Source organism: Camelina sativa, chromosome 15 (genome assembly GCF_000633955.1).
Source record: "Camelina sativa cultivar DH55 chromosome 15, Cs, whole genome shotgun sequence".
Lineage (NCBI taxonomy): Eukaryota > Viridiplantae > Streptophyta > Magnoliopsida > Brassicales > Brassicaceae > Camelina > Camelina sativa.
This window is the reverse complement of record NC_025699.1, coordinates 30,452,666-30,467,769: the sequence shown is the minus strand read 5'-3', so window position 1 is coordinate 30,467,769 and position 15,104 is coordinate 30,452,666. Positions and strand designations below refer to the sequence as shown.

The 15,104-nt window shown below is 33.9% G+C and overlaps 1 protein-coding gene and 1 pseudogene across 1 annotated transcript; one reads left to right on the top strand and one right to left on the bottom strand.

The window, feature by feature from the left end:
- LOC104748959 lies at nt 201-811 on the bottom strand (annotated as a pseudogene).
- LOC104748955 (nucleolar and coiled-body phosphoprotein 1-like) lies at nt 10,227-11,852 on the top strand. Its single transcript, XM_010470523.1, has 3 exons — nt 10,227-10,819; nt 11,658-11,738; nt 11,837-11,852. Exons 1-3 carry the CDS (start codon nt 10,227-10,229, stop codon nt 11,850-11,852), a joined length of 690 nt encoding a protein of 229 aa, XP_010468825.1.

Below are 15,104 nucleotides of genomic sequence, written 5' to 3'. Positions count from 1 at the left end.
TTAAAAATCTCTTCATAAATTATTAATTTATCGATAAATTAAAACCTCTATAAATTAATAAAATTTCATGGTCCCGACCTTATTAATTTATAGAGGTTCTACTGTATGTGTATAATTGATCAGTAATTTAATATATTACTTTTGATCAAATCATATGTTACACCATATGAAGTCTTTTTGAATCATTCAAACCAACATAATCAATAGGGACGCGTATTCACATCACCCACTGGCATAGGATAATAGTCACATACAATATAGATTAACTCATTATCATGACACCTGAATGAGCCACAACCGATACTGAACGATTGATTGACCACCATCTGAGTGTAGTGTCCGCAATCACCTTTGCACTTGTTGGTGGCATAATCGTAGTTTGGCTTCTCCGTATACCAATATTTTGCGGCGATTGGACCGCTCATTTGATCCTCAGGTTGGACCCATCCCGCGGCTATATTCTCCCCGTAAGGTCCACCTGAATGTCTCATGGAGCTGTAATCGCAGACTCCAGCTTTGGCTTGTCTGTTTGCGAAGTTCTGTGCATAAGCCGCTACGGTTTTGTTCCACATGCACCAATGGAGCCACCCCGACCTCGGCTCGGATCTTGTTGTGGATCCTTACCGTTTTTTTCGGTTGGACGTCATCGATTGGTCTTACCTTAGGTAAACCATAGGCTCGAGTTAAAAGAACAGAGAATAATGTCAGTACGACGAAGCTATAACGAATAGACAACATTTTGTTATGTTTAGTTGTATAATTTGTTTTTGGAACTGATGGTCTCTAGCTATTCTGATTGTTCTTACTTCGTCGTCCTTTTGTAGGCCTACGAAAATAATTAAAAAGTCTCTGCAACTAAATAATTAGATCATAAAATTAAATAGGGTTAACAAAAAGTTGGTGTGGATACAAAGTTATATTTTTATTCAATCATTCATTAGTCAATCTCACACAAGTAAATTTCTAAATCCCTTTTAATAATATAAATGTAGATAAATCAAAAGCTTTGCATGATGGGTAATATTTAGAACATGATTTAATAACATACGAGTCAGTTAATCTCTATATACTTATTTAAACAATGTTGTTAAAGTTTAACCCTACTATCATGAGATATATTATAAAAAATACCATTACATTTTAATTAATTTAATAACTAACAAAATAAAAGTTTATATTAGTTTATAAAATAATATTTTCGAAATAATTTAATAAATTAAAAAAATTATTTAACAAATTCATTTATTTTTTCAGAAATATTAGGAAACAATAAAGAACTATTTAGAATAATCATAATAATTTATTTTATTTATAAAACTAAGATGAAATATTTTGCATTCATAAATCGTTTAATAATGACATATATTTTAGGGGGATTTTCAAAAATATGTTTTTTTTTTCTTATATACATCATTGCTAAACATTACTCTTTTTTAAAACTAAGATACATCATTGCTTATATTTTAAAAATATATAATATTATATTTAATTTATTAAATATTTTTTTTGGAATGCACATCGACGCAATGACAACTTATTAAAATATAAAAAATCACAAATGTTATATTTTATTCAATAGTATATACAACTAAAATAAATAAATAAATAAATAAATCAAGATTTCTAAACAAGAGCGCTTCAATAGAGGGTTTGTTATATTTTTTGGATTTTACTAAATCTATATAATTCATGAATTTGAACTTTGTGTCATTTACCAAAGATGGGTAGAGTATAAAAATAAGTAAATTTAAATGTAAAAGCTTATAAAATATATAGAATAAATTAAATAAAATTTATACTATTATTTTATAACTAACAAATTATAGTAAAGTTTACGCAAATATTTTTCCTTGCTGTACAGCACAGTAATTATCTAGTTATTAGTATTATATTGTCAAGAACATCTATTATATGAATTTAAATTTAGGTGTTAACATATTCACAATACCACAATACTAATTCAAACCACCAGATACATGTAATGGTCGTCAGTCAATTCAATTAGGTTGAGCCGTTGAGGGATATTAATCCGGTTGAGAGAAATTATAATACTATAGATATGTTTGAAAGAGTCCCAAAAAGAACTTTATGGTAAAACATTTTCTATATAAAAATATATGAAAACAATATATGTTTTGTTGTAAATGCTTACTCGTAGTTGTAGATTCAGGTAATTAAACAAAAAAGTCAGAATCAATTACGTAAAACACGACCGTTAATCCCACCAAAAGTCGATCTCTGATTGGTCATAAGGAATTAATCATTATCATAAGTTCTATATGTATCAAAGCAACGTATAATCCGTCTAGTCTTCGTCGTAATATTATATATAGATATCACACTAATAATTAAAAAAATTCACCAAATGCACGTCAATAAAATTTATAAATTCTATTTTTTTCAAAAAAGTTAGATGGTCTTACTCTTGGCGAGTTCATGAAGGGGTGATATGTATATTCGTGATCTGAAGAACAACAAAGGGACATATTTGTGGGTTGACTTGCGGGGAATGGCATCCCATGACTAAGGAAACGGTTCTGACTTCGTCGGAAGACGAGTCTTTGCGTATATGGGATGTTAATAACTTTCCTAAATACCTTTTACCTATTACTTACAGTTTCTGATTTGCAATTCTTCTCAAATGATATTTTAGCATGCGAGTGGGGGGGGGGGGGATCATTTAACTGTTTTATCGGAACAGGTTATTAAGCCGAAGCTTGCTAGACCAGGGAGTTACAACCTGTGCTTGGGACCATGATGGAAAGCGTATCGCCGGGAGATGGACCTATACAGGTAATGATTGAAAAGGCTTTGTTCTGATTTCCTGATTACATTGTACCAAGGAAGAAATCTGTAGACGATTACCAACCAGAACCAGTAATACACAATCCTCATGCATTACCATTGTTCAGAGACGCACCAAGCCGTAAACGAGAAAGAGAGAAAGCATTGAAGGATCCTCTTAAATCCCACAAGCCCGAGGTTCCCATGTCAGGTCCTGGTCATGGTGGAAGAGTTGGGACTACTGGCAGGTAGTAGCTTGTTAACACGCTATCTTATGAAGGTAAGGAGCCTCAGTATCTTCTTTGATTTTGCGATTCAGGAGCCTTGGTATCTTCTTGGTATCTTCTTGGTAAGGTCAGCCCCGTCTTAACAATTTTGACAACCTTAGGCAAAACACTTAAAATGGACCTTTTATTAAAAAAAAAAAAAATTTCCCAACAAATATGACAAAATTTAGATATCAAATAAAGTAGAAAATAAACTAGATCACTGCCAAAAAGAAAAATAATTTTGTTTTTGTTGTAGATAAAAAAAATTCTTGGTTTAGAGCTTCAAGGGTTCGTCCACACATGCACTCCAACCACAATGTAGCCAAATCTGAAACAAAAGAGAAAATGTCAATTATTTCAAGAGAATAATGATCATATGAAACGTTTCATTCTACCCTTAGTTGATGCAAAATCATTGATAATTGTTTCAAAATCCAAACTCTCCAAAATATCTTTTTCAATGCATAAAATTGCTAAACCATTCAATCTTTCTTGAGACATTGATGATCTCATATAATTTTTCAGCAATTTTAACTTAGAGAAACTCCTTTCCGCTGATGCTACTGTCACAGGAGTGGTTAGTAAAAGTCGATAAGCAATAACAACATTTGGATAGCAACCAATATTTTTTACAAACTCAAGAACCTCAATAGGTGTCATAGCTTCATCCCGTAAAGTCACCTGCAATATTCTCAACTCAGAAAAAAAGTCATCCAAATCAACATCTGATGAACCACAATGAGAAAATGTATTATGAAAATTAGTGCACCTTTCTCTTAATTCAATAGCATCAAGTGACTTTAGTTTCACTGAATTATATAAAAATCCAAAAACAGTCTCAAATGTTCTCATTTTCTCAAATCTACTTCTCAAAGAAGCAATTGCCATATCCACTACAACCAAAAAATAATCAATTTTAAAAGCATCTTCAGGTGTTTGAATTACTTCATCATGATTGTTCTCGTCAAACTGTTTTTTCTTAAACCTCCGACGCTTACTTGGAAATACGACATCAACATCCATATCATCAGCAAGACCTTTAGCTATAGTCATACTTGAGCTAAATCCATCATTTCTATATTTCTCAAAAAAAGACATCACACCTTCTACTTGCTTCATTGCATTATCAATACACATAGTTTTAGCTTGTAAGTTCTTACTCACCAAGTTAATAGCAAACAAAATGTCATGCCAAATAACCATGCCAAGTAAAAACTCAAAATTTTCAAGTGCATCTACCAAACTTTCAGTTTCACTCTTTGATATAGCATCATCACACAAAGTATATAATTCTAATAAAGCTGACCTTATTTGAGGAGTTTGATATCTTATAGCCTTGACACTTTTGATTCGACTCTCCCATCGAGTATTAGAAAGATTTTTTACCGTAAAACATGGAACATGCTTAAGTAAAACATTCCATCTTTTGGTAGAGCCTGAAAATAAAGTATATATGCGTTGCACAATCCCAAAAAAAGATACAGCTTTCAAGCAAGAATGTGCCATGTCACTAACAACTAGATTCAAGCTATGACAAGAACATGGCATAAACAATGCTTTCGGATTTATTTCTAGCATTCGCTTTTGAACTCCTTGGTGTTTTCCTTTCATATTAGAACCATTATCGTAACCTTGTCCTCTGACATCATTAATATCAAGATCAAGTGACTTAAGAGCATTTTGTAATTCTTTAAAGAGGCCTAGTCCCGAGGTATCATCTACTTTCAGAAACTCTAAGAAATACTCTTCTATTTTTATCCTTTTAGTTGACATATTTACGCATCTTACTATTATACTCATTTGTTCTTGATGACTCACGTCGGGTGTACAATCAAGGATAATAGAAAAGTATTTTGCCTCTTTAATAACACTTGTGATAGAGAACCTGACCTTATAAGCGAGAAGAGAAATCAGCTCATTCTGAATGTTATGACCAAGATAGTGATGATGTATCTCATGAGTTTGGATGCGTCTAATATGATCCTGCATAATCAAATCAAATTCAGCAATCATCTCAATCATCCCTAGAAAATTACCATTACTATCTTGATAAAGTTTATCAGTTGAACCCCGAAATGCAAGATTTCTTTTGGAAAGACATTTCACAACAGAAATTATTCTGTATAAAACTTGTCTCCAACGTTCTTTTTCTTTTGCAATTTCTTTTTGGAATTCTTTATCAATAGTTAGATTACTTTGAAATCTAACTTTTACATCATTCCAAATCCTCATATTAGCCATATGTTCCTCACTTTTCTCATGATTTTTAGCCTATCACCAATATGTTTCCAATCTCTTAAACCTTCGGATGCTAATAAACTTAATTGACCATGAGTCTGAAATAACTTACAGCAAAAACAATACACCTTATCCACATACTTTGAGTAAACCAACCACTTTCGATCATCAGTTTCTCCATTACTCAACTTTCTAAAATAATACTTATATGCAAAGTGCCTTTTAGTTTCATCATCTATAGGGAACACAATATTTATATCTCTTTTCGGTCCTTTTTCAATCAACAAATTCCTTGTTTTGTTGTCAAGATTATTCCAATTTCTAGGATCATAGATATCGACAGGAGGAACAGGAACTGGTTCATCAACATTTAAACTTTTAGTATTAGGTGGATTTGACATATTCTCATGAGACTCATTCACAACATCATCTAATTTTTCACTTGAATGATCATGAGGATTCACACTAGGTTCTTCTACACTAGCACTCGTACTAGCTGCAGTTTTTTTTTAACAAACTTATCCATAGATCCTCTTTGAGATTCTATAAATTGGTCTTGTTCTTTTTTTCTCTTTCTTTTGTCATTCCCACACAACACCATGATTAAATAAAAAAAGGAACAATGTCACCTGGTACTGAGAGTTGTGTAGTGCACGTAAGAGAAAAGTCACTTTGTCGTCCACTCTTCCTGCAGTGTTTAAGATCCAGGGATGAGAGGCACGAAACTGCAACCTGTTTAAACTGATGATTGATGGATAAAAAAAAAAAGATGATTAGGTTGTTTTGTGATTAGTGAATTGTGAGCTAAGAGGGTTTTTTGATATGATCGTCGATTTCGACGGCGTGAGTGTCTCAAAAGCCAACGATATTTTCTTATTAATTAAGCAACTTTTTTTTTGGGCCTTTTGATCTTAAACACTTATTTTTAATGGACCCTTTTTGTTCTAAATTTTTTTTCCAAGGGCCTTTTTATTCTTAATTTTTCTTTTTCTTTTTACGAAATCACACAAAAAAAAAAATTATGGGCCCTTTTAATATTGGACCCTGGGCAAATGCCTACCCTGCCATGGGTCAGAGACGGGCCTGGGTAAGGTAAGGAGCCATGGTATCTTCTTGGTATCTTCTTTGTTAACACACTATCACCGTTGTGCATCAATTTGCGGTTGAAGTATTGTTTTGTTAATAGATATTTTTCTACCTGAAATATCAGATTATATTGATTTGATTTTGCAAAAATGCAAACTAGTAGTGTCCATACTGGAAGAGTAACATAATCTGATTCATTCTGAGAATTAAGCAAAAAAGCAAAAAAAATAAAGGCTTTCAAGTGTTCTGTACAACTTCAACAAACAAAAGCTTCAAGAGCTTCTATTGTGGGATGACTAATATACAAAGAGCACAAAATAAGTGGTATCTTCAGTTTGTATTGTATAAGTTGATGAGCTTCAGCAACCCCCATTCTCAAAGCTCGATAGTCTTTAGTATGATAAAACACTAAATAGTTGTGTCTCTACAAGTAACTGCAAAAAGCCACAATAACAAACAAACAAAAAAGAGCTGTAAGTTATCTGGATTTCATGTTACATGACTGGTGCATTATCTGACACTAAACAATTTAGAGGCAAAAATAAAATATATATAGATTACCTTAACGAAAATGTGAATGATGAATCCTCTGTGCCTAAATGTTCCTGCAGTGAACTCAAAAAGTATTGATATCTAAACCTTTATTACAACTAACATAGATGATCTACAGAAGCTCATATACAGATATTTTTATTCAGAACAATTTTCATACCTGTCCATACACGAGCTCATTTAGATCACTGAGAGATGGGTCCTCTCCAAAAGCCGTGCCTGTTAAGAAAAATCACGTTTAACAGTCTGTGTATATCACAGAATAACCCAATGATACCAATTAACATGATGAATGTTATTACCAATAGTCAGTAACTAATAATACACCAATGCACATTGACGGTCACTAGAAAATATTAAGACGCACACCATACATATCATACCTTGACACCACCAGGGAAACAGAAAGTTCTCTGGTGAGCAAGCAATAGCATCAAACTTGTGCATTATGAACCTTGGTGCAGGCTGAGCAATGAAGGTGGGGACATCCTCTCTTATGAACCTCTATCTGTCACTTTTTAGATTAACAAATGTTCAAGACATCGTAGACTTGAAGATCTGAAACCAGGGCTTTTTGGTGTTCGTTGATACCTATCATTGGAAACCATTCGATACCTTTTGTGTCTCATTGCATCATCAATGAAACCTTTCCATGTATGTTTTCACTGCTACTACTGAGATGACTGAGAAATACATTATTTGATACACTAAGCCTGTTCGGTAGCATTCTCTTGGCCACATTGGTTTCCATTATCCCTATTGCATCAGTGTATCATATGGTTATGATTGGTTTACAGGTTTGGTCAAAGAGAGATAGAGAGGGATACAGAGAGAAAAAGAGATGGCAAACGCAAAGACTAAGGAAACGGCTAGTAAAACAGAGGGTTACTTATATAACCAAGACTCAGGAAAGATTTTGGATTACAATTCATTGGTTTCTGTTACTAATATCAGCCCAAACAGAAAAGAAATACAAGATGCAGTTGATACTAATTAGCCGCCAATACAACCAAAACCAAAACAAAGGCAAATGCATCTCCAAACAGACATCATGATTTGAATATGGCAGAGCTCACCTTGTTGAGAAGTCTAGTCTTCAACAACATATAGTTTGCCTCATAGGCTTTCAATGTGTTAAAATCTTCTTCAATGTCTTTCTTGTCCTTTGAAGGCACAACCTTCCATCCTTCTTTCACAAATTCGGTATCAGTACAGAGGGCCAAATTGGCAATGACACTAGGGAGGAATGATTTCTCAAACCAATCAGACTCCAAACAATCAAGCTCAGACTTCCAAATACTCTTTGCAAGCTTGTAACAGGTAAGATCATGAGCTTCTGTAAATGTTTTCTTCCCCACATACTTCTTGTTCAACCATCTCATCTTGTCACTTAATTGCTTCCAATTCTTCAACTCAAAGGATATGAACTTTTGAACAAGTTTGTAAAATGCAGACTTGTCATTGAGTATTGAATGATGATCTATCATTGATTGAAGTAAGATTACCTCATCTTCTTCACTCCATATTTTCTAAAACTGAGTCCCCCACCACCACCTTGCCACGTTTTGAAGAAATAGGAGACTCTTAATTAGCACTTTGTCTTTGTCTCTTCTTCTTTGAGGAAGAAGGAAGAGCAGAAGCAGCCATAGGAAGAGAAGAAGCAGCCATAGGAAGAGAAGAAGCAGTCACAAGAGGAAGCTTCATTGGTTCTGAAACCACAACAGGAGGAGCAGACTCTTATTCAGACTCGGCTTCATTAGCACTTTGTCTTTCTCTCTTCTTCTTTGAGGAATCAGAAAGAGCAGAAGCAGCCATAGAAAGAGAAGAAGCAGTCACAAGAGGAAGCTTCATCGGTTCTGAAACCACAACAGGAGGAGCAGATTCTTCTTTAGACTCTTCTTCAGACTCTTCTTCAGAGTCTTCTTCAAACTAATCATACAACAAATTTGTTCAACTACTACTTTGGAGATGAATGAGTTGAATAATGTTCAACCCAATTTTGTTCAGCTTAATATTTCCAACTCTTTCAATTTTATGCAACCATTTGCAGCCTAAGTTTCACTATTTGAATGGAAGAAGTTGGAAAAAACTATTCAACCCATTCAACTTAAAAAGTTGAAAAATAAACTAATCCTACAGCAAATTTGTTCAACTTGTTCAACTACTATTTTGGAGATGAATGAGTTGAATAATGTTCAACCCAATTTTTTTCAGCTTAATATTTCCAACTCTTTCAATTTTATGACACCATTTGCAGCCATAATGTTGCAATTCGTGATTGTGTGTTGAACTTGTATCTCCTTTAGGGTATAGTCTTCATTCTTCAAGTATTTGTTTCTCTTAGCTCTTTGTCATTTCTATTCACCTCATTCTTAGTGTTCCTACTGAGATTGATACGAATTTTACCCTCGGTGCAGGTTTGGTTCTGTAGCCTCGGTGAATAACATAGAGGGAACGAAGAAAGCTGAGGAATTGAAGCGAAAGGCTAGAGCTGATAGGTAATTATTTGTCAATGCTTTCTTTGTGCTTGATAGTTTGTTTATTGCTTCAATGCTTGGTTTTTTGAAGTTTAATACTCGCTTTGTATTTCAATCAGATTTGAAAGAGACTAAAGTTGAAGTTCTACTGCTGCTGATAACACTAAGGAAGAGGCAAAGAAGAAAGCTAGGCTCGTGAAAGCTAGAGCATTGAGGTACTTTTCTACACATCCTAATTTCTGTTTATCCATGAGGTAGTGTTTGATGCGTGTTTGATTTGATGCTTTTGATGCTTTTATAAACTTGTTTGTTTGCGTATTTGCTATAAACTTGTTTGATGCTTTTTAATTTGATGCATGTTTTCAAAGATGTTTTCAAAGAAGTTTTCAAAGATATGTGATGTGTGTGTTGATCCAGACAAGTTTTCAAAGAATTTATTGTGTTTGTTTGTTGGTCTTTGTTGTGTTTATATAGATTTACTTCTCTAGATTGGGTCTTTGTTGTGTTTACTCAACAAGTCTTTGTTGAGTTTATATAGTCTTTGTTTACAAGTCTTCGGTATCTCTCTCGATTCCAAAAAGTATAAATTGATTCCAAATTTTTTTTCTTATCTCTCTCCATATCATCTCTGTCTCTCAGCATCATCATGGCAAAGGATAATGAAGAACTAGAGTTGAAGAAGAAACAGAGGGAAGAAGAAGAAGAATCTTCCAGCGGCTATGAAGAAGAAGAAGAATCCGGCTGTGAAGAAGAAGAAGAATCTTCCTCTGATGAAGATGATGGGTCTGGGTCTGGGTCTGACGATTCTTCTTCTCTTCCTATGACTACTTCTGCTCTTCCTGATTCCTCAAAGAAGAAGAGACAAAGACAAAGTGCTAATAAAGCCGAGTCTGAAGAAGAGTCTGAAGAAGAGTCTGCTCCTCCTGTTGTGGTTTCAGAACCGATGAAGCTTCCTCTTGTGACTGCTTCTTCTCTTCCTATGGCTGCTTCTGCTCTTCTTGATTCCTCAAAGAAGAAGAGACAAAGTGCTAATGAAGCCGAGTCTGAAGAAGACTCTGAAGAAGACTCTGAAGAAGAGTCTGAAGAAGAATCTGCTCCTCCTGTTGTGGTTTCAGAACCGATGAAGCTTCCTCTTGTGACTGCTTCTTCTCTTCCTATGGCTGCTTCTGCTCTTCCTGATTCTTCAAAGAAGAAGAGACAAAGACAAAGTGCTAATGAAGCCGAGTCTGAAGAAGAGTCTGCTCCTCCTGTTGTGGTTTCAGAACTAATGAAGCTTCCTCTTGTGACTGCTTCTTCTCTTCCAATGGCTGCTTCTGCTCTTCCTTCTTCCTCAAAGAAGAAGAGACAAAGACAAAGTGCTAATGAAGAGTCTCCTGCTTCTTCAAAACGTGGCAAGGTGGTTGTGGGGACTCAGTTTCAAAAAAAATGGAGTGAAGAAGATGAGGTAATCTTACTTCAATCAATGATAGATCATCATTCAATACTCAATGAAAAGTCTACATTTTACAAACTTTTTCAAAAGTACATATCCTTTGAGTTGAAGAATATGAAGCAAGTGAGTGACAAGGGATGCAAATGGTTGCACAGTTGAAAAGGTTGAAGGAGTTGAAAAAAAAAATTATTCAACCAATGGTACAAATGGTTGAACAGTTGAAAAGGTTGAAGGAGTTGAAAACAATTATTCAACTAAGTTTCACCATTTGAATGAAAGAAGTTGGAAAAAACTATTCAACCCATTCAACTTAAAAAGTTGAAAAAATAAACTAATCATACAACAAATTTGTTCAACTACTATTTTGGAGATGAATGAGTTGAATAATGTTCAACCCAATTTTGTTCAGCTTAATATTTCCAACTCTTTCAATTTTATGCAACCATTTGCAGCCTAAGTTTCACCATTTGAATGGAAGAAGTTGGAAAAAACTATTCAACACATTCAACTTAAAAAGTTGAAAAATAAACTAATCCTACAGCAAATTTGTTCAACTTGTTCAACTACTATTTTGGAGATGAATGAGTTGAATAATGTTCAACCCAATTTTTTTCAGCTTAATATTTCCAAATCTTTCAATTTTATGCAACCATTTGCAGCCATAATGTTGCAATTCGTGATTGTGTGTTGAACTTGTATCTCCTTTAGGGTATAGTCTTCATTCTTCAAGTATTTGTTTCTCTTAGCTCTTTGTCATTTCTATTCACCTCATTCTTAGTGTTCCTACTGAGATTGATACGAATTTTACCCTCGGTGCAGGTTTGGTTCTGTAGCCTCGGTGAATAACATAGAGGGAACGAAGAAAGCTGAGGAATTGAAGCGAAAGGCTAGAGCTGATAGGTAATTATTTGTCAATGCTTTCTTTGTGCTTGATAGTTTGTTTATTGCTTCAATGCTTGGTTTTTTGAAGTTTAATACTCGCTTTGTATTTCAATCAGATTTGAAAGAGACTAAAGTTGAAGTTCTACTGCTGCTGATAACACTAAGGAAGAGGCAAAGAAGAAAGCTAGGCTCGTGAAAGCTAGAGCATTGAGGTACTTTTCTACACATCCTAATTTCTGTTTATCCATGAGGTAGTGTTTGATGCGTGTTTGATTTGATGCTTTTGATGCTTTTATAAACTTGTTTGTTTGCGTATTTGCTATAAACTTGTTTGATGCTTTTTATTTTGATGCGTGTTTTCAAAGATGTGTGATGTGTGTGTTGATCCAGACAAGTTTTCAAAGAATTTATTGTGTTTGTTTGTTGGTCTTTGTTGTGTTTATATAGATGTACTTCTCTAGATTGGGTCTTTGTTGTGTTTACTCAACAAGTCTTTGTTGAGTTTATATAGTCTTTGTTTACAAGTCTTCGGTATCTCTCTCGATTCCAAAAAGTATAAATCGATTCCAAATTTTTGGAATCGAGAGAGATACCGAAGACTTGTAAACAAAGACTATATAAACTCAACAAAGACTTGTTGAGTAAACACAACAAAGACCCAATCTAGAGAAGTACATCTATATAAACACAGCAAAGACCAACAAACAAACACAATAAATTCTTTGAAAACTTGTCTGGATCAACACACACATCACACATCTTTGAAAACACGCATCAAAATAAAAAGCATCAAACAAGTTTATAGCAAATACGCAAACAAACAAGTTTATAAAAGCATCAAAAGCATCAAATCAAACACGCATCAAACACTACCTCATGGATAAACAGAAATTAGGATGTGTAGAAAAGTACCTCAATGCTCTAGCTTTCACGAGCCTAGCTTTCTTCTTTGCCTCTTCCTTAGTGTTATCAGCAGCAGTAGAACTTCAACTTTAGTCTCTTTCAAATCTGATTGAAATACAAAGCGAGTATTAAACTTCAAAAAACCAAGCATTGAAGCAATAAACAAACTATCAAGCGCAAAGAAAGCATTGACAAATAATTACCTATCAGCTCTAGCCTTTCGCTTCAATTCCTCAGCTTTCTTCGTTCCCTCTATGTTATTCACCGAGGCTACAGAACCAAACCTGCACCGAGGGTAAAATTCGTATCAATCTCAGTAGGAACACTAAGAATGAGGTGAATAGAAATGACAAAGAGCTAAGAGAAACAAATACTTGAAGAATGAAGACTATACCCTAAAGGAGATACAAGTTCAACACACAATCACGAATTGCAACATTATGGCTGCAAATGGTGTCATAAAATTGAAAGAGTTGGAAATATTAAGCTGAAAAAAATTGGGTTGAACATTATTCAACTCATTCATCTCCAAAATAGTAGTTGAACAAATTTGTTGTATGATTAGTTTAGTTTTTCAACTTTTTAAGTTGAATGGGGTGAATACTTTTTTTCCAACTTCTTCCATTCAATTGGTGAAACTTAGGCTGCAAATGGTTGCATAAAATTGAAAGAGTTGGAAATATTAAGCTGAAAAAAATTGGGTTGAACATTATTCAACTCATTCATCTCCAAAATAGTAGTTGAACAAATTTGTTGTATGATTAGTTTAGTTTTTCAACTTTTTAAGTTGAATGGGGTGAATACTTTTTTTCCAACTTCTTCCATTCAATTGGTGAAACTTAGGCTGCAAATGGTTGCATAAAATTGAAAGAGTTGGAAATATTAAGCTGAAAAAAATTGGGTTGAACATTATTCAACTCATTCATCTCCAAAATAGTAGTTGAACAAATTTGTTGTATGATTAGTTTAGTTTTTCAACTTTTTAAGTTGAATGGGGTGAATACTTTTTTTCCAACTTCTTTCATTCAAATGGTGAAACTTAGTTGAATAATTGTTTTCAACTCCTTCAACCTTTTCAACTGTGCAACCATTTGCATCCTGCAAATGGTTCCATAAAATTGAAAGAGTTGGAAATATTAAGCTGAAAAAAATTGGGTTGAACATTATTCAACTCATTCATCTCCAAAATAGTAGTTGAACAAATTTGTTGTATGATTAGTTTATTTTTTCAACTTTTTAAGTTGAATGGGTTGAATACTTTTTTTCCAACTTCTTTCATTCAAATGGTGAAACTTAGTTGAATAATTGTTTTCAACTCCTTCAACCTTTTCAACTGTGCAACCATTTGTACCATTGGTTGAATAATTTTTTTTTTCAACTCCTTCAACCTTTTCAACTGTGCAACCATTTGCATCCTGCAAATGGTTCCATAAAATTGAAAGAGTTGGAAATATTAAGCTGAACAAAATTGTGTTTTACATTATTCAACTCATTCATCTCCAAAATAATAGTTGAACAAGTTGAACAAATTTGCTGTAGGATTAGTTTGTTTTTTCAACTTTTTAAGTTGAATGGGTTGAATAGTTTTTTCTAACTTCTTCCATTCAAATGGTGAAACTTATATATCAATTAAGTGTTATTCAACACTATAGCACCAACACGAATAGAAGAAGCTTGCTTGACTTTCGTTATTTAACATAAAGACTTTACAAATGTCTAACGAATGTTGATTTCTGTCATCAAAAATACATAGCAATGTCAAGTATCAAAAACCCAGAAAGCAAACATGGTAAAACCCAGGAAGCAAACATGATTCATACAAAAAAGAACAAGACCAACACCAAGCAAATCAATTGAACTGAGGGATTAGAGAGAGACCTCTGAATCTATTGACGGTGGAGAAAAAGGGTTGTGACGGTGGAGCCTCCGAGTCGGATGTGGTGGCGAAAGGTTGTGATGGTGGAGCCTCCGAGTCGGATTAGAGAGCAAAAGAAGAAGATCAGCTTCGCGACATTATCCCTAAGGTTTGACTAAACACTGTCGTTTACATCAAGAATTCAAAAGAAAAATAGTTATCGGGCTGCCCATCTAAAATTAAATAAGACCCGTTAATAAAAGGTCTTAAACGGGTGCACCCAATTAAAATTATTGGTTTTCTAAACGGATTCAGGTATAAAATCAGTGTACAGAGCCCGTTAAGACCTGCGGGCTTAAGACCAGTTTTAACATCACTAGTTCTTACCTTCATTATCGGAGAGTAATTGTTGACTCTTTCATTTTTTTAGCATTGAATCATAGAATGCTCATTTATTTCTTGCTTCGTATGATCATTTGTCCCTGCTTCAAGTTCTAAAGAAGATTTTATAAAGTTTTTGTTTGAATTTGTGATTTGTAAAGTTTTTGTTTAGGCACTCAACAAATTTTACTTTGCCCAAATCAAGTCAATATTATTTATGTTCAAAAATAATAACTGATACAATG